Here is a 24,980-nt window from a genome sequence, read left to right as displayed (position 1 = left end):
CAAGTTTATGAAGCGTTTTGCTGCTGTGCCGTGCACTGTTGCTTCAATCTCGATATCAGTGATTCTGCGATAAATCAACAGAAAACCAATCACAAATATATCATGAAAAAAATGCATCAAAAATGAAAAAAAATGTATAAAAAAATGCAAAAAGGAAAAAATGCATCAAAAGGTTATGATGCGTTTCTTTTAATGACAGCATGTTTATAAAATTGCAACAATGTAAAACAAGCGCTCCGCTGTCAAACAACTTACCAATGCTGATGTGCAAAGAGCAGTTTGTGATTGAAAATCATAATCATCTCTATCATAGCAGCAGAATCTCAATTTTGTGGAATATGCATTTAAGAAAACACTGTCAAAATAGTCAATTATTGCTTTCTAGTTTTCTGTAAACTTTAAACAACTTGATGAACTTATTTTATGAAAACATGGAAACTTTTTATGCTTAGCTCTGGTTTATTTTGAATAAACAATCATGCATTAAATATTTGTAATATTTTTAATGCATTAATATTTTTTCTTTAACTGATAAGAATGCTCTGAGAGGTGAGAACAGACTCCTCTGATCGCGTATGAAGTTTTCAGCAGTGGAGAACATCAGTTATTTACTCATCTATTTAAAAATATTTTTAATTATTCTAATATTTTAAGCCAAAATACCATCTACAAGACTTTGCCAAAATCTGTAAGGGTTAAATAAACGCAAGGCCTTTTAAATGATATGTTCACCCCCTATTGATATCTTTATCTAATACATATTTTGGCGGAATTAAAATGTTTGAGCACATTTAAGTCACAGCACTGCCCGCGGGCACGCGCGAGCGATATAGCGAAGTGAAAGCGCATCTGTGAGGAAGAAACTAGCGGAAAATTCGGGGGAGCTGGATGTCTGAAACACAAATACCTTGGTCCAGCTTGGACAGAAGAATATCCGTATGCCTGAGATTTCCACCATTGCAATGGCTCACCTGTCAGCGGTTTACATGACGCCGGTGTGTCTCTGATGATCTGCTGTTATGGGAAGCGCCTGGTGGTGGCTGGGTGTACTGTACCTAAAGCGGTAATCTGTTGCAGTCAGTGTGAAAGACTGATTAATTAATTCATATCTTTTGTAAATTTAGATAAGTATCGATACGTGGCGCCAGAGTATGTATCGCGGCCGGAAATAACATGATAAATTGGCATAAGTTTTGTCCCTCCTCTTATCCATAACCCAACAAACAAACATAAAATGAAAGTTACTCATTCATTTCGTGTACTCTTGGGGGCCCCCTGGTGGCCACGGGGCCCTAAGCAGCCGCTTAGTTCGCTTATGCCTTGGGCCGGCTCTGGCCATGCTGCTTTTTTTTGTACACTACCTGACAAAAGTCTAGTCGTCGATCTGTTGTAAGAGCAACAAATAATATCTTGACTTCTAGTTGATCATTTGAAAGTGTCAGAAGATAGAATTTTCCGACGAATCATCTGTTGAGCTGCATCCTAATCATCACAAATACTGCAGAAGACCTATTGGAACCCGCATGGACCCAAGATTCTGACATAAATCAAGTTAAGTGAAGGAAAAATCATGGTTTGGGGTTACATTTATTATGGGGGCGTGCAAGAGATCTGCAGAGTGGATGGCAACATTAACAGCCTGGGGTAGAGACATTTGTGCTGCCCATTACATTACAAATCACAGGAGAGGATAAATTCTTCAGCAGGATAGCGCTCCTTCTCATACTTCAACCTCCACATCAAGGTTCCTGAAAACAAAGGTCAAGGTGCTCCAGGATTGGCCAGCCCAGTCACCAGACATGGACATTGAGCATGTCTGAGGTAAGATGGAGACATTGAAGATGAATCCAAAGAATCTTGATGAGCTCTGGGAGTCCTGCAAGAACGCTTTCTTTGCCATTACAGATGACTTTATTAATTAGTTATTTGAGTCATTGCAGAGATGTGTGGATGCAGTCCTCCAAGCTCATGGGAGTCATACACAATATTAATTCTTTTTCCACTGCACCATGACTTTATATTCTATACTGAACATTATTTCTGTTAAGTGACAAGACTTTTGTCTAAGCAAAGTCAGACCTTACTGTCCTAATTAAATAATTAAAAATCAAGGCATGATCATATTTTATTTTGGTAAAATAAGTATCATCTAGAGCAGTTTTTCCCAACCCTGTTCCTGAAGGCACACAAACAGTACACATTTTCAACCTCTTCCTATTCAAACACACCTGAATCAAATCATCAGATAATTAGAAGAGACTCGGAAACCTGAAACGAATGGGTCAGATAAGGGAGACTTCCAAAATACGTACTGTTGGTGTGCCTCCAGGAACAGGGTTGGGATACACTGATCTAGAGCCCTTTGCCTTTCATATAAGCCATTGATGATACCAAATGATCAACTAGAAGTCAAGTTATTATTTGTTGTTCCTAAAACCTGGATAGTCGAGTGTTTGTCAGGTAGTGTTGTGTATTTATTCAATTTACAACATGCCGAGCCTTACTGCCATTTGATTGGTGACAATCGTCCACTCTCATGGACTGCAGGCTTTAGATTAGATGAAATGTTCAGGAACCACAAAAAACATGGGCTGATGTGATGTCCATTGTAATGGACACTGGATCCGAAGGGGTTAAAAAGTCAGAACAGTAAGACAAATTTACAACTGCAAGAAAAAGTGTATAACTGTAAGAAGTCACATCAATTAATGTATTGCAGACCTTACTAAATTATTTGAAGAGCAATAAAGTAGGTTTTGTACATGTTGCACTGTTTTATAAAAACGCTCAACATTGTCATTATTCTGCTGTTGTCATTTATTAGCCATCATTGCGTGCATTAAAACATTTCAAATTAATATTAAAATGTACATTTTAGCCTGTCATTTATTAAAGAAAATAGAACTTTTCATTTTCCCGGTGCAATATTTGAAAAGATACCATGCGTCTTTTCCAGTTCCACACACCAGTTACCCTGATCATGGTAACTCCTGAGCACTTTTACTCCTTTTACCCCCAAACACAGCTCCTCCAGCTCTCCCTGCTGGAAGACATGATAATAGCGGTGAAATACAGGCTTCTGAGTTGCGTTTTCCACAGGGACATCTGCATTGTCACTCGTTGCTCCCTTCTTATTCTCCATAATACTTTTTAAATGCCACGGCACCAGGAGGTCCTGGGACAGGAAAGCTGTTCGATTAGTGTGGACATGTATTTTCGGTTGCGTCACATTACTAAAACCTGTGCACTGAATGTCTGAAGTCATTTTTCTATCGTGTTCCTCCTGTTGGTTTGCCTTATTTTCTTCAGTTTTAAGCTCCTCGCCATCATCCCTGCTAGTTCCAGATGCTTTTTCTTTCAGATATTTAGATTTTTGTTTGTTGTATTCTTGCTCCATGGCCCAAACGTAGATTAGAGCTCTTCCTCCTACCTTTATTAACCGGATCAGCTCTCTGATAGCAGCTCGTCTTCTCTCCTAACAACACATGCAAGTTTGTTCAGCGTCATGTATATATTTACACATAATTCATCACTAATGTATTTTACCATTCCAGTTTAAACTCAGATGATTTTGTCCAAGCATCTTTTTTCCTGTTTCCTAATGCAGATATTATGAATTTTGAAATGTTATTTATGTTATTAAAAGCCTCGTGTACTAAAAAATGAAAAGGAAGTAGTATTTATTACAAATAATTTAAGAGACTGCCTCATTTTAAACCTTATGGTCATATTCAGGTAAACAGAATGCACCAGTAGATAGATACTAACACTCCTAAACATCAGAAAAACTACCAAAAACATTAAAGTAAAATATATTAAAATTTATAGTTTAAAGTTTAAAGTTTAACAGTTTAACAAACACTAATACAATTTTTGGGGTTGGACATTTTTTGTGTGTGTTTTTAAAGAAAATTTGCAATCATTTGCTCAAAAATACAGCAAAAACAGTAATGTTATACATGAATAAAATTCAAATGACCCTGTTTTACTTTAACATGTTTTACATTTTATTTGATCCTATGATAAAGCAGAATTTTTTGCTTCTTTTAGGTGGCACGGTGGCCAAGTGGTTAACATGATTGCCTCGCAGCTGGTTCGAGTCTTGGCTTGACCAGGAGGACAAAGCTTTTAAAACAAAAGCTTTTCAAAATGATGGTCAAAACAGTGTAAATGGAATAAAAACTCAGGCAAAACATGCATTTGAATTTACAAACATATCGCAAACTTTAAATGTAAAGCCTAATCTTTAAATGCACTCAGCTTATCATCTGATATCAGTAAATATAAAGTGTCTGCATAATATGCGTTTTTTTGTGCATTTTTAAGGCTTGTATATTGTTTGTTCAATTGTGCAAAAATTGTAAATTATAAACTATTATTCCTTTTCATTTTACAAACGTCTCAGTAAAATGTTGACAAACTTGTAAAACTGATCTGAGATCAGGTAAAGTATATTGATTTGCCACTGGGGGCGATGTTTCATGTGGATTTTATTGTAATATACAGATTGCCTGCAAGTGGAGAACAATTCAATTTTTAAAAAGTTTTGAAACCATAATGATGCAACAAAGCCCCGTTTAGTGAAGTCACGCCACCATTTGATATGTGCTCTGAACCACTGATTCGAAACCAAAAAATCGTAAAGTAGCCATCACTAGTCAAAACCGGCCTGAGTAATGCCACAGAGTAACTGGAAAGTAGACACTGTGGGGGTTAATGGATCTTTGTTATGTCGCGTTACTGTAAATCAGCATCCTAAATTCTTTTAAGTTTTTAATATTTAGATAAAAAAAAACAACAGCATATGCACATTTATGTGTATTTACGTATGCATTATAAGATATTTGCATCAAATTACAAAAAAAAAAAAAAAAAAACGAATTATCGCTTATGTGAGGCATTTGGAAAGCATTGTGTAAGAGCAGGACAGTACATTTGACGTTGGTCCCAGATTATTTTTTTCCTTTTTCTGAATGTCTTGATCACACCACAGTCATGTTTATCATCTATTATTTCAGCAAGTAAGATTGTAAAAAAATTATTTGTTGTAATCTCCCATTTACCGCGCTCTAAGTTTGCCCAACCATGAAGACTTCCGCTACTTAGAAACCCAGAAATGTGAAAAGGGTCTACAGTATGATTATACTGTGTATTTCGCAGAATTTCCAAGTGCTGTATGCTAACCTGGGTGGCGAAATGATGGATGACGGCAATGGAGATGCAGGCATCACAGCTGCCGCTGCGCAGGGGGACAGACAGCGCATCGGACACAAACGCCTCGTACCCTCGCTCAATGCAGATCTGAACCAGATTAACACTGCGGTCACAGCCCACCTGCAGACAGACATAAGACATCAGACTGCTTATTGAGGGTTCGAGTGTCCCATTATGCTATTCTGAAGATCCTTCCTACAATAGGTTTACAAAGTATCCAAGGTAAAAATAAAAATTCTCTTTATTTTCTCTTTAAAGAGCCCATATTATGGGTTTTTGAAAATGCCCTTCCATGTAGTGTGTAACACAGCTCTAAGTGAAGTGAAATATCCAGCTAAGGCTTAAATCTGTAAGTGTACAGTGTTTAAAACTATTGATTCACCTATAAAAGAGTCGACTCATAGTGCTTCAAACGAGTCGCCTTGATAACGAGTCATTAGGTGTTTCGCGATGACGCAGCCACGAAACACAAGCCTCGCCAGTAGTTACGCGCGCAAACCAGGGAGATTTGAAACCTGCGGCCCCGCCCACTAACACAGAAAAAACACTAGACACACACACACAGACGCCGCCGGTCCAATGAAGTCACGCTGTGCTCAGATGGATAATATTGACAGTCTCTACCCAAAGATGAGTTGTTAACCTGGTACAGTACACGCGGTTACTCTTTATATTCTCTTATCACATGTAAGCCACGTTAAAAACGCGACGCGTGCCGCTTTGTTTACGGATTTAACGTTAAAGGCTTTTGTGAGCTCGCGTTCCACTGCCGTTTGTCGTTGCTATGGCGATCGATCGTAAGCTAGGAGACAGGAGACTTGTGTCACTTTCCCTAGTTCTTCTGAGGAGCGTTGTGTGTGTGTGTGTGTGTGTGTGTGTGTGTGTGTGTGTGTGTGTGAGAGAGAGAGAGAGAGAGAGAGAGAGACTCGCGTCGCTTTCCCTAGTTCTTCTGAGGAGCGTTGTGTGTGTGTGTGAGAGAGAGAGAGAGAGACTCACGTCGCTTTCCCTAGTTTTCTGAGGAGCGTTGTGTGTGTGTGTGTGTGTGTGAGAGAGAGAGAGAGAGAGAGAGAGAGAGAGAGAGACTCGCGTCGCTTTCCCTAGTTCTTCTGAGGAGCGTTGTGTGTGTGTGTGAGAGAGAGAGAGAGAGAGAGAGAGAGAGACTCGCGTCGCTTTCCCTAGTTCTTCTGAGGAGCGTTGTGTGTGTGTGTGAGAGAGAGAGAGAGAGACTCACGTCGCTTTCCCTAGTTTTTCTGAGGAGCGTTGTGTGTGTGTGTGTGTGTGTGAGAGAGAGAGAGAGAGAGAGAGAGAGAGAGAGAGAGAGAGAGACTCGCGTCGCTTTCCCTAGTTCTTCTGAGGAGCGTTGTGTGTGTGTGAGAGAGAGGGAGAGGGAGAGGGAGAGAGAGAGAGACAGAGAGAGAGACTCGCGTCGATCTCCCCAGTTCTTCTGAGGAGGGTTGTGTGTGTGTGTGAAAAAAGCCTTACACTATGAAGCGCGTGTGCACTGTGACTACTTTTATATAGTTGATTACCAGCTGGGCATTTCACTCTGTCTCGTGCTGAAGCCTGTCACTGTCGACCAATCGCAGCAGGCTGTCATCGGTCCAATCAGCGCAGATTAGCTTCGCGCTGAGGAGGGGGTTGGGAACACATGAATCGCTGAACGATTCATATGGGAGTCGTTGGGATAATTAGGTAAAAATAAATGCAGGTTATAAGACCATCAAAGTGTTTTCTGACCTTGCATGCATATTAGACTGTTGTTGGAGACCCTTACAACCTAAATATGACCCTATTTCATGTATAATATGGGCTCTTTAAAACCGACTCTTTTGAGAGCTTACTCTACTCTTATTGGTTAGATTTGACCCAGTCTGTTGTGATTGGTTCTCTGCTTACAGCATATGTCAGGGACTCCATTACAATATCTGAATTTCTGTTCTTCTTTAGCAGCAACCAGTGTTTGAGAATCAAAGCAGAAGCTCACAAGCATCCAATGAATCTGTAGCCTGGCATTATGAAAATGTGCAGCTTTATGCAGAACATAAGACAGCAATTACTGACAACTCATCTGAGGTAAATTAGCATTAATTATATTTTTTGGGAGACCATTACCATCCATTTTAATCATCGTAACTTTGCAGTCCTTTTGGATTTACAAACATTCAGGATTCCAAATGTTGAATTCCTTCAAAAAGCTGAATTTCCACAAACAGTTTTTTACGTAAGAGTGGTGTGGCTTGGTGGTTCAGTGGTTAGCACTGCCACCCCACAGCAAGAAGGTCATTGGTTCGAGTCCCAGCTGGATCAGTTGGCATTTCTGTGTAGAGTTTGCATGTTCTCCCCGTGTTCACATGGATTTCCTCCGCATGCTCCAGTTTCCCCCTCAGTCCAAAGACATGCGCTATAGGTGAATTGAATTAACTAAACGATCTGTAGTGTATAAGTGTGTGTGTGTGTGTGTGTGTGTGTGTGTGCTTGCTTGGGTGTTTCCCAATATTGGGTTGTGGCTGGAAGGGCATGCACAGCAATAGTTGGTGGTTCATTCCGCTGTGGCGACCTCTGAAATAGAGAGTAAGCCGAAGTCACTTCGATTAATTTTTAGCCGTATAAAACAACTTGACGTCAACTTGTTATGCTGTTTGATGTTGCAAACTGGTATTTTCTTAACATATGACTTGTATTGTGTTGCTATAAAAGCGCTGTTTTGAAGCATTTGTTATTCCTAGTCATTTACCCATTGTATCAAAAAAATCAAGTCCAAACATATTGGCAGAAAAGAGCCAACTTCCTTTAAGCTATAGACATGTTATTTTGGGGAAAAACAATTCCTTAATTCAAGTTTTTGTATTAACCTAATGTTATTTATTGGAAAGTTTAAATGAGAACTGGATCTGTACTTGAATACCATTTCAGAGTCTCATAACAAGAAAGCAATTAAAACTTCTAAATCATGATTTACTTATTATTCTGCATTAATTGGTGTTATTTTTCATGTGCCCGCTCTCTCCTTTTTTTAAATATTTTATTTATCTTTTTTCTTTCTCACTATCTTTCTCTTTGCCATACCACTGTAATACTTCTTTAAAAATCTGTCCTTTTTTGTGCAAAAAGTAATATATGCATTGTTTGTATTATACTTATTCTTCTGTATTTTTATTGTAATTGCCTGTTATTGCAATAAAAAAGAAAGAAAGAAAAAAAATAAAAGAGCCAACTTCCACATTGCAAAATAAGGTGAATAATAAAAAAATAAAAGGAGCAGCTGTTGTGATGAGCACCGAGCAGACACAAAACAATGTAGTATGTTAACAGGTGCTGCCCAGTGACTACCTTTGACTTAAAGTTAGCATGAAATCAAAATCTACGCTTCTTTTTTCATGTAGTAGTGCTTGTTCTAAAAAATTTATCTGTGCACTTTATTTAAAAAAAAAAATTGTACTCTTTAATAATCTTTAATCAAACACCATTACTTTCCCTTCCTCCCTCAAAATGACTTTTCTTCACCTCTGGTCACATGGTTTGCCTTTAGGGCGGGGCTATCAGGGCGTGTCTCATGCTCTGCCTTTTCAAGTGGCAGTGGGTTAAATGAACATGATACGATTCTATCTGTGAAATTTAGCTTATATTTCTAGTCATCATTGGGCAAATCTCCCCCCCATTTTGGTAGCAATGCCCATCTCCCAACAATCCAATTGGTTCCTAAAGAATGAAATTGCACACTGCCCTACATTTTTGTCATGATGGGGGAAAAAAGCACAATGTTATTTTTGTTTCACGCTGACTTTAGGTGATTGCCGGTTGACAAGCAACAAAGGAATAAAATAGACCAACCATTACAATAGGTAAAAATGTAAACCAAAGTTAATGGTATGGAAATTAAAAATTCAACTAAACAGAAAGTAAAAATTAAACTTAACAAACAAAAATCCCTGATATTCCATGACTTTTAAAACAATAAATAAATAAAATTCCCTGACTTTCAATGTCTGGAATCGACCTTTTAAAATCCCATGATATTCCAGAACTTCCATGACCTGTGGGAAGCCTGTGTGTTATGGCCCGTTTCCACTGAGTGCTACAACACGTTACAATACAGGTCAGTGTGCTTTTATGGCCGTTTCCACTGTCAAAAAGTACCAAAAAGCGAACCGTATCATATTACTTTCTGGGTACCCTTTCTAAAGGGTACCTAACACAACAAAAGGGTACAAAAAGGCAGAGCTAGATGTGCAGCTGAATGCTATTGGTTTAAAACATCACTAGCACATCACTAGCGCACGCAAAAGCCAGGAGAATGGAAACAAAGGAAGCGGCATTTTTAATTATACAACTGAGACATTACACCATAATAATACATACATATAATAATGAGCCATGGTCGACGCAAGCTCAAACAAACCTTGTCGTTGTCTTGATGAACAGCCACAAAGCCAAGAAGAAAAGCCCGCCGTATGTCCTCTTGTTGTTTACAAGGCCGTCTAAAAGCGTGAGTGGTTTCACTTTCACCAGAGATTTGCATGCACTTGCCGAGTGTCTATATTTGAACTGACGAACTTTAGCTGATGATAATAACGTGCGCGTGACTACTGAAGTACTTCTGACATCCGATAGTTTCGAAAACAGACAAATGCGAGAGTGAAGAGCAAAAAAACAAAGGAGCAAATGATTCTTTCAGCAACATAAAACATGAACAAACTGCCATGTTTAACTATTATCATCACCTTTTGGACTATTATGAACTGGGAATCACAGAATTACTTTTTAAAAGGATGCTAACATTAAATGTGCTAGTGAGGAATAAAGAGGAGAGGTTTGTACTGACTGTATATGTTTCGTATGGCTTATGAACCCAAATAAAGCCTTGATGTATTTTTTTTGTAATTGGTAACATTTCAGAGACTGTAAAGTTTACTGTCATAAGTGAGATGGGTTTCATTTATTATTTATTTTATAAAATCGCAGACATTACAGTAGGCTATTTTACATTATCATTGATTTGCAGTTATATGATCCTGTTCATAAAAAGGTTAGTATTTAGCATTTATACAGAAGTAAAGCATTTGTTTAGTAAGAAGTGCTTCTCATATGATATGAGAAGTTCGAGCGAGAATGACGTCAACTGCAACTTTCTGTCGAACACCCCACCAACCGAAAGGGCACCATTGGTACCATTTGGCAGCGGACACACAAGCCTGATAAAGGTGACCTGTACCGCACTGTACAGTACCAATCAGTGGAAACGAAGCATTTCACACTACATGAAAGAAAATATTCAAAAAGGCATAATACAAGCACAGATGCAAAACTACTGAGACACCTTACTAAGAGACTTCCTGATAAAGAGTCCCGTGGTGTTTTACTTACCGCCCTCACTGCAGGATTGATCCCCAGGTATTTGCCATTGCCGCATCCGACATCTGCCAGAAAACTACCAGGTGGAATAGACAACAGGAAGTCTCGCACCTGGGGCCACGGCGAGTGTCGTGTGTTGCTGAAGTGGGAGGAAATCTCTTCATAAACCTGATGAACGTACTGTGACTCCAAACGACATGCATCTCCTTCAGCTACAGGCACAGCGGGGGGAGATGGTGGCCGCTGGCTGTCACATACAGACGGATAAGCTATACAACAGGAAAAATAATCAGTTTTACGTTTACAAAAATAAACAAATGCATAGCAAGTTTCAGGGGCAGCACGGTGGCTCAGTGGTTAGCACTGTTGCCTCACAGTAAGATGGTCGCTGGTTTGAGACCCGGCTGGGCCAGTTGGCATTTCTGTGTGGAGTTTACATGTTCTCTGTGTGGAGTTTGCGTGGGTTTCCTCCAGGTGCTCCGGTTTCCCCCACAGTCCAAAAGACATGCGCTTTAGGTGAATTGGATTAGCTAAATTGGCCATTGTGTATGAGTGTGTGTGTGAATGTGAGTGTATGGGTGTTTCCTAGTTCTGGGTTACGGCTGAAAGGGCATCCGCAGCGTAAAACATATGCTGGATAAGTTGCCGGTTCATTCCACTGTGGTGGCCCATGATAAATAAGGGACTAAGCCCAAGGAAAATTAATGAATGTGGTTTGTTTTGTAGCCAAAACAATAATAAAAAAATAAAAAATGTGAGTTCTTTTTCTCCAAGTAACTTTTTTTTTTCCCGCCAAAATAAAAAAAAATGTTCAAAATATTTCACAGTAGGGGCTAATAATTTTGTATATAATACATAGTTATGTATATTAAATAGGGACGCAATGGATCACGGTTGATCCATGATTCATACAGATCACAACTCACAGTTCAGAACACACAGGACTTGAGGATTAGGCCAACACTTTTTTTCACTTGTAGATTAATCCTAAATTTGTAACAATCACATACAGAATGCCTCTTGTGTCAATAAAATCACATGTATAAAAGCATTTAGGTTTTCCTGTAAAATATCATGATGATGGACAAAGTTGTGGTAGGATATTCGGGATGTGGTGGGTTTCTTAGGTTTTTAAAGGTATTTTTGACGCTCAAAAATGAAAGTTGTAGGCAGCAATTACATTAATTAACCAATAGGTGGCAACAACCAGCCAATTCTTCAAAAATGACACATCTAGCAATGAAACATGAAGTTTTATGAGTGAATCACTGAATCATTTATTGAAAATGAGACTAAAAATAAATATTGTACATTGTATAAGTTGTACAAATAATAATGTTAGATTTCTACAATTAGTTATCAGCTACAGTAGTAGTAACAGTAAATTATTCACAGTACTGATTATTTTACTATTTATTTTTATTCAGCTGGTTATTTCTTCCTTTTAATTTTATTAAAATTACAGGTTGTGTTTGTTAAACCAAATTTTTAAATTTTTGTGTTTGTTAAACCAAATATTCTTGCAGTACTGTTTTTGTGATAAATGGAAAGTAAATTACATTTGTCTCCTCTTCTTTTTGACTGACCTGAAAATGGTCTGATCCATGACTAAAACACCATAATGTGATCCAAACCGTGAGGTTTGTGATCCGTTACACCACAAATATTAAATTGTGTAATATTATAACTATATACAATTCTGCTCAGAATACAAATCAGATATTTAAAAATGTTTTTGAAGTCTCTAAAGGCCTATTTAATATCTAGAATGATGAATAAACATTTTTAAAGAGGTCATGAACTGAGAAATTTAAATTCACTCAATCTTCTAACATATACGATGTCACTGTACTATAAAAGCATCCTCAACATTTTACAACTCAAAACCTACTTTATAGTAGCAACTGCCAAAATGACATGTTTTGTATTTATAGGCGAATTACTGGTTTATAAACATTCAGGATGCGCGCGCAGTGAGGTTGCAGAAAAAAACGGGAGCGCTAGCATTTACAGCAAGGGAAGGACAGATGCGGTATAGAGTTAGTTGTTGTATTAGAAATAAGCTTCATTGATTACTTATGATATATATTATTAACATAATCTTTCAGTGTATTATAACAGCTTGTCACCCAGTGATAAGCAGTTATTCTGCAAAATTAATGTTAAAGTGAGCGACGTTTGTCAGACAGGTCCATTTGCGATAGCACCCTTCCAATGGATATTGGATAAGACGAAATGGCCAAGCATCCAGCCCGAAATATACAACTTTCATGAAACTCCAAGTGTTTTTACAAGAGAGAAGTTAAAGGCCGACAAGTCTTTGGATGCCAACAATTTTGTTCTGTGTGGTCATGTGCAAGAAATAATGCTCCATGATCACCAGATTCAAAACTTTGTAGTGCTAAAAACAGAGGTTCTGCCTAGCCAAAGACAAGAAAAGAAAACAGAGCTATACAACCCTGGGTAATCGTCAACAAGCAAAACTACTGCATTCTGACCGCGAACTGCACCTGTACGGCAGGGTATGTGAACTTACACTTTTTACATTTCATTCTTAGCATTCAGTTTCTGCAGTTTTATTCATCATATTTAACTGTTTTTGCTGAAATCATTGCTGCAATCAAAAACGAGTAATGTGTATGATTCAGCATAGCGTGAACTTACCTGATATAAAATGAGAACTGCAGAGTGCAGCATTCTTAATCACTCCATTCAGTTCTTCTGATGGCCGTTAGCCAAAGACATTTGCAGTTGGCATTAAAAGCAGTGTGGTGTATGGTAAAATTTAAGTTTTCAATTTTTGGACCTTCGATTTTGGCATCCTACCGCACAACACGATTCGTTTGCTATTACAACTGGTCCTTTTTTGTAACCGGTATGCGCGGTTTAACCTGTGTGACGTCATGTGTGACATAGGTTGGTTATTCCCCAATTGTGATATATTATTACTTTAAAATAAATGAATAAATAAAAGTACTTCACTCACCACAGTTGCAGGGAGTATGCCGTATTTTGCGGAAAGTCAGCGATGTCCTGGTATCACGCCGGCTCAGGGTCAGATTACTCAAGTCAGAAGTCGTGACCCCTGATCCTCCAGTCTCCGACACAGGTACCACATCAAACTTCCGAGGTGTTATGCTGACATTAAACACACACAAAACATGTTCATCAATTAGAACAAAAATGTATGCTTTTGTAAATATGAAAAGTATATTTTTAAATCATTAAATATATAAATAAGATGTATTATTTTGGTCACCCATAAAATAATTACTTAAAAAAACTAAACTAAATGACATGCATATATGCATTAGTGCAAATATATACATCATAATGCTAAATATACACTGAAACATAAACACACATGCAAAATTATACATAGATTATTTGATTAATATATCGGTAAAGAGATTTTTTCATTGTGTCAAGTGATTTTTGATCTAAATATCACTAATAAAAACTTAAAAAACGTGGTATATAAAATTGTCAAATATATTGCATGTATACACATCACAATAATGAGAAAAAGACAAGCATAACATTAAAAAATTTATATTTCTCACCCGTGAGTCCACAGATAGCGGCTCTCTCCTTTCATCACAAGCAGACTTCTCTCTGGCAGCACCACAGCGACAGAACGTCCGTCAGGATGCTTAAAGTCCATGACTGTCTGTAGAAAAACGGAGACAAGATGTCAAACAGAGATATTCATCCATGTGGGAAAATCAGGAGGATCATTTTCCATCTCCATCTTTGTTTTGACAAAGGAAAATCAGATAATCAATGATGCTGCTGTACCATAACCAATCAATACGTCTGAACAGGCCTGGTGTAACAGAACACTGCTCCACTTTATCACACTGACCAACACAAAATACCAATGTTAAAGTAGCTGTGTGTGAGAATTTTCATGCATTAGTCATTTTTTATCGTCAATGATAGAAAAACCTGACACAAAACTTAAAAACTTAGACCTTTCAGACTTCCTAGAATGTCTATTAAAGCTTGTAGACCGATGTTTATGTTTAAAAAAAAAAAAGAGAATTCTGGTCAGGAAAATTCCTATTTTCCTGCATTCCCAGGACCCTCTATAATTCTGTTACTTAAAATATGAATGAATGCTTAAAACATTAAAGACACAGTGCAATAATCTCAATCATGTCAATGTTAGTGAAATGCAAATAGAAAAGGGATTATTTCAAGCTCTAGTCTCGTCTAACCAGATCAAAATAATCTATAGTCTCAATTACACTTTTTAAATCAACTTATCATAATGTAACATATCGCAACCTAACATAATATTGCTAGCACAGCACAACAAGCCTAACCTAATTTTACCTAACTTAGCATAGCATAATTTAACATAAGCTAGCATAGCATAGCACAAAAACCTAACTTAACCAAGCATAACATAGTATAACATAGCATAGCACAAAAATTCAAACTAACCTAGCAATAGCTTACCTAACTAAGTGTAACACAGCATAGAATAATATAGGATAGGATAACATAACATGTCATTACATAACAGCTCAATTTTAATGAGCTTATCTGTTCCCATTAAAACAGAGTGCTATGCATATTTACATATTCATCTAAATGTCACCCTCAGCAGTGCAGACATATTCAGTATATCATTGAAAACATATTTTTGTTTAACTTCTAATCAAAAAACGAAAGATTAACTTGTCAGTAAATCTGGCCATTAAATCACTTTCCAGCCTCTCCAGGATTGTGCGATTGCTGAATTTATTGCAAAATCAAGCAAACTCCCCAAAATTTTACAGATCTCACATTTTTTCTGAAATGCCGCAGATTTTCTGCAAATTCGGGATCTAGACGCTTTCTATGACGTCATCACGACACGGATTCACCCAAAACAAAGGCCATGTGGATACAAACAACCCTCGCTAAGCCATAATTTTACACACGTCATTATCGTAGGTGGCAGCATATACCTTTACAATGGTCTGTAACTCGTCATTTAACCAGACAAAGAAGACAATGCATGTTAAAAGGTCATGAAACATCAAAACGCATTTTTTGAGATGTTGAGAGTCATATATATGTGCCACGTTGCTAAAAACACTATTAGGACACATATATTTCACTAAAAAATGAAAATTGGTTGTTTTTATGTTGTTTAGAGCAAATTCGTTATTCCAGTTAAAAAAGAAATAAGTTACGTCATGGCGATGAGATCATTGTGTAAATTCCAGCGTGGAGATTGGCTGTGTGTACCAGCCGGTACAGTGATGTCATTGAGTTTTCAGCACATGTGTTCATTAATTCATGAGAAAGACTTCGAACCAATCAGCGCACTCTATTGTGAACAACATGCAACTTCATTAATATATGCATGATATAGCTTCGAAGACTCTTTTTATTTGTTACAGTGTTCAGAGAGACGCCATGTGTTGCCAACTGTAATTAAAACTAGTAGATGACGAAGAATTGCTCAGAGACATGGCTCGTCAGTGTTGCGTTTATAAATGTGCTGCAACGAATGTTTTGTTTCCATTTTCCCATGATGAGAGCACTGTGTGTGGACACACATATGTGGATTACAGTGGTCTGCTAACACGTGACAAAAATATGTTTGTAAGGAACATTTTTTTACCCGAGAGCTTTTCGCATCTGGAAATGCGAAACAAAGTCTTCTATTAAAAAAAGACGCGGTTACAGTTGGTGTTGATTGTCCTGTCTCTACAGATTTAGTAAGCGTGTGATCAGTGTTCTTTGTATATGTTTATTCAGATGGCAAAGTTAGTTAGTATCGTCAGCAGTACTCTTTCAGTTTTTAAAAACATGCCTTAGTCAAAATGATTTAGTTACTAAGTTTACAGTAATATTACTACAATATTATGGACTGAAAATCTTCCACTTCTGCACAGCTCTCAGATCAGCTGTAAATGGTGCTTTCTAAATCACTGTCCATCTCCCTTGCGTCTGTATTTGCATGGCGGTGTGAAAATCAGCTGTAGTGCACCTTAAAAACTCCCCTTTTCATGCAAACCCTTCCCTCTTTCACCACTCGACACAGCCACCTAAACAAAGCTGGACACTCTCCTGACTTTTTTTCAAACTAGAGGTGTGAAAACACCCTGTTGAGACAGGGCAGGTTTCATGGCCCTTTAAATACTGACTTTCAGTTTCTTATGGATGCTGGCTGAAGTTCATTTATTGACCATCAATGTCACTAATAACAAGTATTTCAAAATTTTAGGGATTGTTCACCCCAAAATTAAAAAAAGATGCACTTCTTCCAAACCTTTCTTTCTTCTTTTGAATAATAAAGAATACTTAGGAATGCAGGGAAAAACGCAGCCACTGACTTCCATAGTATTTTTTGTTCTTACTATAGATGTCAATGGCTGCCTTTTTGCCAACATTTTCAGAAAATCTTCCTTGCTGTTCAACAGAAAAAAATCTTAAACATTTAGAACCACTTGATGTTGAGTACATCCATGAGTTTTTCATTTTATGGCTGAATTATCCCTTTAAAAAGTAAGAGATAATATTAAAAAAAATAAAATAACATCACATTAAATTCAATACCTTTGCACCGAGACTCAAGGAAAGGATGGTGTCCTCAAAAGGAGAGTGAGTGTCCACATGAGGGGGAATCCCTGTAACAGACAATAACATCAACTCATAAAAACAGACATAAATCTCCCCTCAGCTGCGTGAATAGGTGATGTACTACCTTGTCCGCTTTGGTATTGGTTTACAGTGAGCTGGTCTGGAAGGACACTTATATGGCCGCCAGCCAAACATCTTTGTAGTAAAGCATCACATTCCACCGGCAAGCCTGAAATGACAGGTGTCAATTCAGTTTTGAATGATATTAGATGTAGAATACTTACATTACACAGATACGTACACATGTTATGCAAAGTTAATGTGACTACTTTCAATTACATAAGGTTCCTTTTACAGCATCGATAATCTGAATTAATTAAAATAAGATCAGTTAAATATACATAAACAATCATTTAGTTGTGAATTCAAGCGCCGTAAGGAGCAGCAGGCAAGCTCAGAAACTCCATTTAAAATACTGTGGTAAAATAAATGTCCATATTTTAAAGATAAGGCATAGAACAATGGAATTTAATTCAGCGCTTCTTGTCTGGTCTGAGACCTATTTTATATCGTATATCAATCAGGCAGTAAAGACTATTGATTTTTAAAGAAAACAGACCTTAAATTCTGCGATTTTGTAATAGCATGACAGTTCACTCATGCATGTGATCAAATGAGACAATTAGAATGTTAAAAAATAAATTTCAAATATATTTCGAACATTCAATTTATATTAACCAAAATTCCCACACAACTATTAAGAAAAAGATCTGTTTTCAGCTTTGACAATACCAAAAACGTTTCACAGGCATCAGTTTAACATACTAAAAAGTATTTCTGAAGGATCAACTGACACTAGCTATGTTTCCATCTAAAGATGTGAATTAAATTTACACATAAAACTGGAATATCGCATATAAGACGAGCAAATAAAGCAGCGTTTCCAATTAATGAGTCAAACAAACAAAAACGTCACTTCCTGATAAACTTGCACCAATTATCAAAAGTAAAATGTCATTTACTGTGGTAGGAGAAGCTGCGTGAATCTTTTCTTTATTTAATACATTACTTGCGCCTCAGAAGACGATGCTGACATGCAATGAACACGTGGTGGCGTTTGGAGGAGTGAGGCGCGGAGCACAGACGCTCTTAATTCTGGAGGTCATTAATAATAAAATAACACTTATACTGAAATGGTTAAGGTGTTTTAGAAATGACCAAAACAACATTTCAGATGTTTTAAACTGCGATCACACTAGAGTTTGCGCATGCAAAACTCTGTTGTTCGGCGCTGCGAAAGGGAGTGGGATTAAACAAGATGATTAGACATTTAAAAAAGCGAGTGATTGGTCCATATTTTAAATTTCTATCCAGAGAGGTCATGTTTTGATCTTCGATTGGTCTCACGCAGTCAAGTGATGCAATTACGTAGGTCAGAGTTCACCAAGCTTAAACTTTGCAATGTAGCGAACTGCGAAACTTGTCGCACAAGCTTACGTTTCCAGTCTGACGCATTTGCCTGCGTATGAATGGAAGTTTATGGGAAGAAAAGTGCAGTGTGACCACAGCTTTACAAAGTGCTCAGCTGGTGGTTTGTCCATTCACACACATATTTAACATCACATGATCTCTTATAACAAAAGCACATGACCTTTTTAATGCGCATACTGAAATTTGTTCGGTAAAAGGGTTTCCATCGTAATTTGTGCACATCTTTTTTTCTAGAATAAAAAGTTTATCCTACTCGGTTATGTGCATATGTTTTTTATGCGCATTTTCAAAATTGATGCACATCTTGGCATGTCCATCAACAGTTTTATGCGCATATGCAAAATATACATAAAAATAGGTGGATGGAAAGTTTGAAATGTCATTAGTGTAATTATTGGCATTTTAAACAAAAGAAGAAACAAAATTACTTTAAATTTTAATAAGTCATTTATAAACATGCTGTTTTTACTGTACTTTAATCAAATGAATATAAGCTTGATGTTCAAAAAAACATTCATCTTACCAAACCCGAACCAAGAAGCAAAAAAACATGTCTTTTTTTCAACACTCACCACCTGGCAATGGCTTGTCTTTGTCCACATTATTATTATCATAGCGAAACTCGTAACCATAATGCTTCACTCTTCTGTGTTTCAAAGCTTTCTGCACTGAAATACAAAATCAACGTGATCAGAATTAATAAATAGAAAATTTAGTATGAAAATGAGGACTAAAAAATGAATATGACAAGCTGCAAATGACAATATTTAATTTGAAATTCTGAATAAATATCCTCAAACAAATTTTCCATTTCACTCAAAAACACACCAATAAATTCAGAAAAAAATGACAGCTGTATCAGTTTCATTGTTGGATATCTATATACTTATATCTGATACTATATACAGCATTAAAACTGACCTTTTTTATTAAAGACTCGACTCAAACTTACATTTTTATTCACTTCATTAATTCAATGCCACAAGAACAAGAGGTATTACATATTCAAATTGTCTTTTGACAAAGAAAATATTAATATTAGACATTTACATGAATGTAACCCTTGTGCATTGTTCAAATTTACTAGCCTTTTGTTATGTTTGGGATGAAAACATCCACTAAATTAAACTGCTGTAAAAATGCATCAGATGAATATTTCCAATTTTTTTTTTTGCATAAATCTGTTAATCAACCTCATGCCTGATCAAAACTGCTAAATTGTTTAGAAAATTACAGGATGACACTGATTTGGTGGAAAAAAACACACACAAAATGACGTATTTTCAGTATAAAAAGTAGTTGTGGACTGAATTTTTTAAACCTTTTATCACAGTCTTGGAGATGTGAAAGATTATTAACAACATTGTCTTTGATGCATTGTTAGTTTTTGTGCAGCACAGGATTTTCATCCTCAATTTACTATTGGTGGTTGTTTTTGCCCCCGTTGACTTCCATTATAACCACATTTTTTAATTGCAAAACCATGACACCATATAATCATGCATTTTTGATTGTTGCTGGTTTTCCCTGTTGGGAAATGTCTAATTTTTACTTAGCTCTAATAAATTAAAAGCATTTTCCCAAAATATGTGTCAGAATAATATTTGTCACCAAAATAAATCAGCTAGCTGAAACACAGAACGTTATGGCCAAGTTAGGACTCAAAAGCACCCCAGAGAGGATGAAAACATCCCCAACAGCACATAAGGGTTAAATGTTTTCAGAGCATTAAATGTTTTCAGTGATTTTTTGTTTAGCGATTATTCTAAAATATTTACATGTAACTTGAAGTCATTAATAAAATGGGAAAGGTTTGGTTTACATTGAGCCCACTTTCTCTTATGTATATGGTATTTTCCTAATGACATAAACAAATTAAAAACATGTTGTCCTTAACAATTCAAGTTCTCATTATCAGAATAAAACAATACATCAAATAACATTTCTATCTTACACATTTTTTAATTTTGTTAATAAACAATAACAAATCTTTTTAAAATATTCTTGAGTAAACACAATGGAAATAAGATATGAAAAAGTGTTTCTTTTTCTTGACCACAGAATTCACACATTTATGAAATATTAAGTGTAAATCCAGTATTTGACTTTTTAAAAATATTTATTTATTTAATTTTTAAATAACATCACTGTTTTGAACAGAAAACACAATAACAAAAGTTAGGAAAGAGAGAAAGAGGAAAAAATGTTTACAAAGCCTCAATCATTAAGAAAAAAAGATTATACACTTTAAGAAACTTATTATTATTATTATTAGTATTATTATTATTATTATTATTATTATTATCATCATCATCATCATCATCATCATCATCATCATCATCATCATCATCATCATCATCATCATTAAGCTTAAGAGATTCACATTGAACAAAAATCATTTTGAAAAAAAAAAATTCAGCAAGGAAAATATTAAATCTAGGTATTTAGGTGTATAATAAATGTACAGTGTGACACAAAGTTAAAGGGCACCTATGATGAAAATCAACTTTTGTAAACTGTTCGGACAGAACTGTGTATTTGAGTAGTGTGTCCACTGTCATATTGGAGTCATATAAACAAGCCTCTTTTTAAAAATTTCCTGACGTTAAAATAGGACCCAAACCCCAGGGATTTTGAGGCCCACCACAAAGTGACATAGGAGTGCAGCTATCCCCGCCCACCAATTGATTGACAGATGCCATGTTTCTATAATAGTATGTAAACAAATCCACAGAACTGTTTTTTGTGAATAAACTGGGATTCAAATATTTGTTCCAACTCTCTGTGATATTTATAAGTTTTATAAGTTTAAAACCTTTTTAAAACAGAGCATGTTTGTAATAAAGACAGTAAAATCGCTGTGTAATTCTTAACCGATATAATTCACCACGGCTACATGGTGGCATTTGTGTGTGACTCATCACAAAAAGCATTTGTGTGCGACTCATCATTTCAGAATGGCTTAAATAAACTCCACCACAAATACATCAAATAAACTTACTTGGTATTTTTGACTAATGAACTCAGGGGTGTAGTGGGTATCTTAAAAGTAGGGGGGACAGCTGTATGAGATACAAAAGTTTACGTTCATTTAATTATTAATCCCCCGTTTCTAAATGGTCTGTCTCTAAAAGTGAGGGGGACGTATCTCCCCATCCCCCCCGGTTGCTACGCCCCTGAATAAACTGTATTTTAGCTTCATTTGAGTCTGTTTCTGTCACTGACGGATGTTTATATGATGAGAAGCAGACACACATGTGAGAACAGTGGGCTGGGAAAAGCAGCTCATTTGCATTTAAAGCCACAGGCTACCAAAAACAGCTACAATGTATTCAGACAGCAAAAACAGGCAGATTCTGGAGGCTATAATAAATTATCTGATGGGTTTTTGAGTTGAAATTTGACAGACACATTCTGGAGACACCAAAGGCGTCTCTTACATCTTGTAAAAGGGGTAAAACAGGTGCCCTTTAACAATGAAATTAACCATCTCTTACCAGTGACATCATCAGTGTGTGGTGTCCAATCAACAGCCTTCAGAAGCTGCAGCTCCTCCTCCAAAGACACAAAATCCTCCAATACAGACAAACCAGGAGGCAAAGCACAGGACACACTCCTGTCACAGTCCACTGAAAAACAAACAGATTCATTAAACAGAGAGCTTAATTACAGCATTTATTAAAACATGTCCCGAGTGACGCACCTTTCACAACATAGCTGAAATAAAGTGTCACAGTTTGATCCTGACACCGTAGTGTTCGTCCATTCAGAAGTGTGTATGCGTTCTGGCCAGCTTCGATTGATGAATATGACACAAAGGCATATGGTTTTGATGGAGGGGTGAGGAGAGACTCAACAGTTCCTCCTTCTTTAAGAACCTCCAGTAGAGACTCTCGGGTCACTCCATTCCCCAAACCGCCATTAGAAACCACCAGATGCTGCAATAACAGACATGCAGAAATAAAGACATCACTGACTGCTTTTTTTAGGCAAAGCAATACTCTGCATACATCATAATTAACACAAAAATTATAGATTTTATAGGGACAAAACTGATTTGAGTTTTCTTTTTACCCGTTGAAATTATTTTGAAGCATGGTAACCATTTACACACAAGAAAATGATGCTATGGATGTCAATGGTTACTGGTTGTCAACATTCTTCAAAATATCTTCTTTAAAAAAAAAAGCTGAAAAAAAAAATGTTCAGGTTTGGGTGAGTAAAGGTGAGTAAATGTAGAACTTTTTTCGTTTTTTGGTGAACTAACCCTTTGAATTTTACATTACACTTAACAGGCAAAGCAATATTCAGCATACATCATAAGATACACAAAAATATTACTGACTTTATAGTGACAGTTCACACAAAAAATCAGTGTTATCACCATTTACTCATCCTCTACTTTTCCAAAACAGACTGTTTTTTACCTGTTGAAATTATTGTGAAGCATGTTGGAAGCCATTAACCATATACACTCAAGAAAAACAAACACTATTGATGTCAATGGTTACTGGTTGTCAACATTCTTCAAAATATCTTTTTTGTGTTTAACAAAACAGCTTGTTCAGATTTGGAACAAGTCAAAGGTGAGTAAATCTAGAACTTCTTTCATTTTTTGGTGAACTAACCCTTTAAATTTTACATTACATTAAACAAGCAAAGCTATATCCTGCATCATAAGTTACACAAATATATTACTGATTTTATAGGGACAGTTCAGCCAAAAATGAAAGTGTTATCACCATTTACTCATCCTCTACTACTATGAGTTTTTTATTTACCTGTTGAAATTATTTTGAAGCATGCTGGAAGCCATTAACCATTGACACAAAAGAAAAACAAATGCTATGGATGTCAATGATTACTGGTTGTCAACATTCTTCAAAATATCTTCTTTTTGTTTAACAAAATAACCAATAAAATCTCGTTCAGGTTTGGAACAAGTCAAAGGTGAGTACATCTAGAACCTTCATAGCTTTTAGGTGAACTAACCCTTTAAATTTTACATTACATTTAAAACCGTTTACCATGGATTGCACTACATTCGTTAAAAATTAAGTCTGTGGATTAAATAGCAAAAACATAAATTTTCAGCACATATATTTCAGCATTAGTTCTTTACAATGAATGACACATTACATTATGACAGAAGTCTATGGCACTGTTGATTTAAACTCTGCAACGTGGGAACTAAATTCATCTGAGTGACAATACACCAAAATAGGTTTCATAAGTACCTTTGAGGGATGTGATACTGTGGTTATGTCCTCGTGCTTCAGTAATGTGTGACTGGCTTTAATCTGTCTTCGGAGTAGTTTTCTCTCCTCTTTAGTTCTTCTGACATTTCTCGAGCTATCCATGCTGCTCTCCATTGTGCAACCGCATAATTGATCCGCCGTGAGCACGAACTGAAAGGTTGGTTCCTAGTATCCGAATAATTATTCGATTTTTTTATTTTATTTTAGTAAAGTATACTTAAATCGTGCAAAGTCATTTTGTAGTACATTTGGACATAGTCCATCCCTGTAAATCTCGCCTCTGATTATTTCTCCGAAAGCACATTCTACATGATAAAAAACTACATAAACATGCCACAAAAAACGTGCAGTCATCAAACCGGCTAGTAATGTGCAGAGTTTAAAAAAATGAAACATTCTCTTTCCATGCCAGAAAATAAAATATTAGCAACATTTAACAACAAGTGGTATAAATGCAAACTTGGGAATTAATGCTAGCAACATGTTCGCCCTGTGCTAGAATTGTGGCAAAACCATGGGCAAAACATAATTCAAGCTATCATATGAGAGCATTCTTGATCTAGAACGTTAACTCATGCTAGAAATGTAATATAATCATGCTAGTAACATGCTAAACGTGCACGCGTAAAATGTTGTTTGTTGTTACATGACATGAAAAATGCTAACAACTTTCGAGACACGGCAACATCTAATGGTAATTTATTTTCCATGCTAAAACACATACTGTGTACTAAACATACAAGTAGCAACAACATACTAGTTAGAAATACACTTTCAAATGTTGTCACGTTAAAACTATCAGAAACATGTTAAACCATACCAGAAACAGTTATGGTTGCAATATATTATCATGTTAATAATACATGTCAGTTCTGTAAAAACACATTTTAGAAACTTTGTAATAAAATAAAATTAAAAATTTGTTATGCATTATATGAAATAGATTAGCCAATTATTTATGTGAATCCTTCAAATTGGGACATTCGTTGACTATCCTGATGGCATTTGACCAAAAGTGTTGATGACATGAAGCATGACTTCAGATATGAATAAAAAAACAATCAAAACTAAATTAAAATTGTT

The 24,980-nt window shown here is 36.3% G+C and overlaps 1 protein-coding gene across 1 annotated transcript; it reads right to left on the bottom strand.

Annotated features, from left to right (window-relative positions):
* Positions 1-1,907: 1,907 nt before the first annotated feature.
* On the bottom strand, positions 1,908-24,011 carry alkbh8 (alkB homolog 8, tRNA methyltransferase). The gene is made up of 11 exons (XM_056476197.1): positions 23,877-24,011; positions 22,343-22,577; positions 22,137-22,268; positions 19,212-19,307; positions 17,273-17,377; positions 17,125-17,195; positions 14,130-14,236; positions 13,553-13,704; positions 10,579-10,835; positions 5,185-5,334; positions 1,908-3,475 (listed from the first exon to the last, which is right to left on the bottom strand). The coding sequence occupies exons 1-11, from the start codon at positions 24,009-24,011 to the stop codon at positions 2,909-2,911; spliced, it is 2,007 nt and encodes a 668-aa protein (XP_056332172.1). The 3' UTR covers positions 1,908-2,908.
* Positions 24,012-24,980: the final 969 nt, after the last annotated feature.

Source organism: Danio aesculapii, chromosome 16 (genome assembly GCF_903798145.1).
Source record: "Danio aesculapii chromosome 16, fDanAes4.1, whole genome shotgun sequence".
Taxonomy (NCBI): domain Eukaryota; kingdom Metazoa; phylum Chordata; class Actinopteri; order Cypriniformes; family Danionidae; genus Danio; species Danio aesculapii.
The sequence above is the reverse complement of the archived record's forward strand: the minus strand, read 5'-3'. Positions and strand labels throughout refer to the sequence as shown.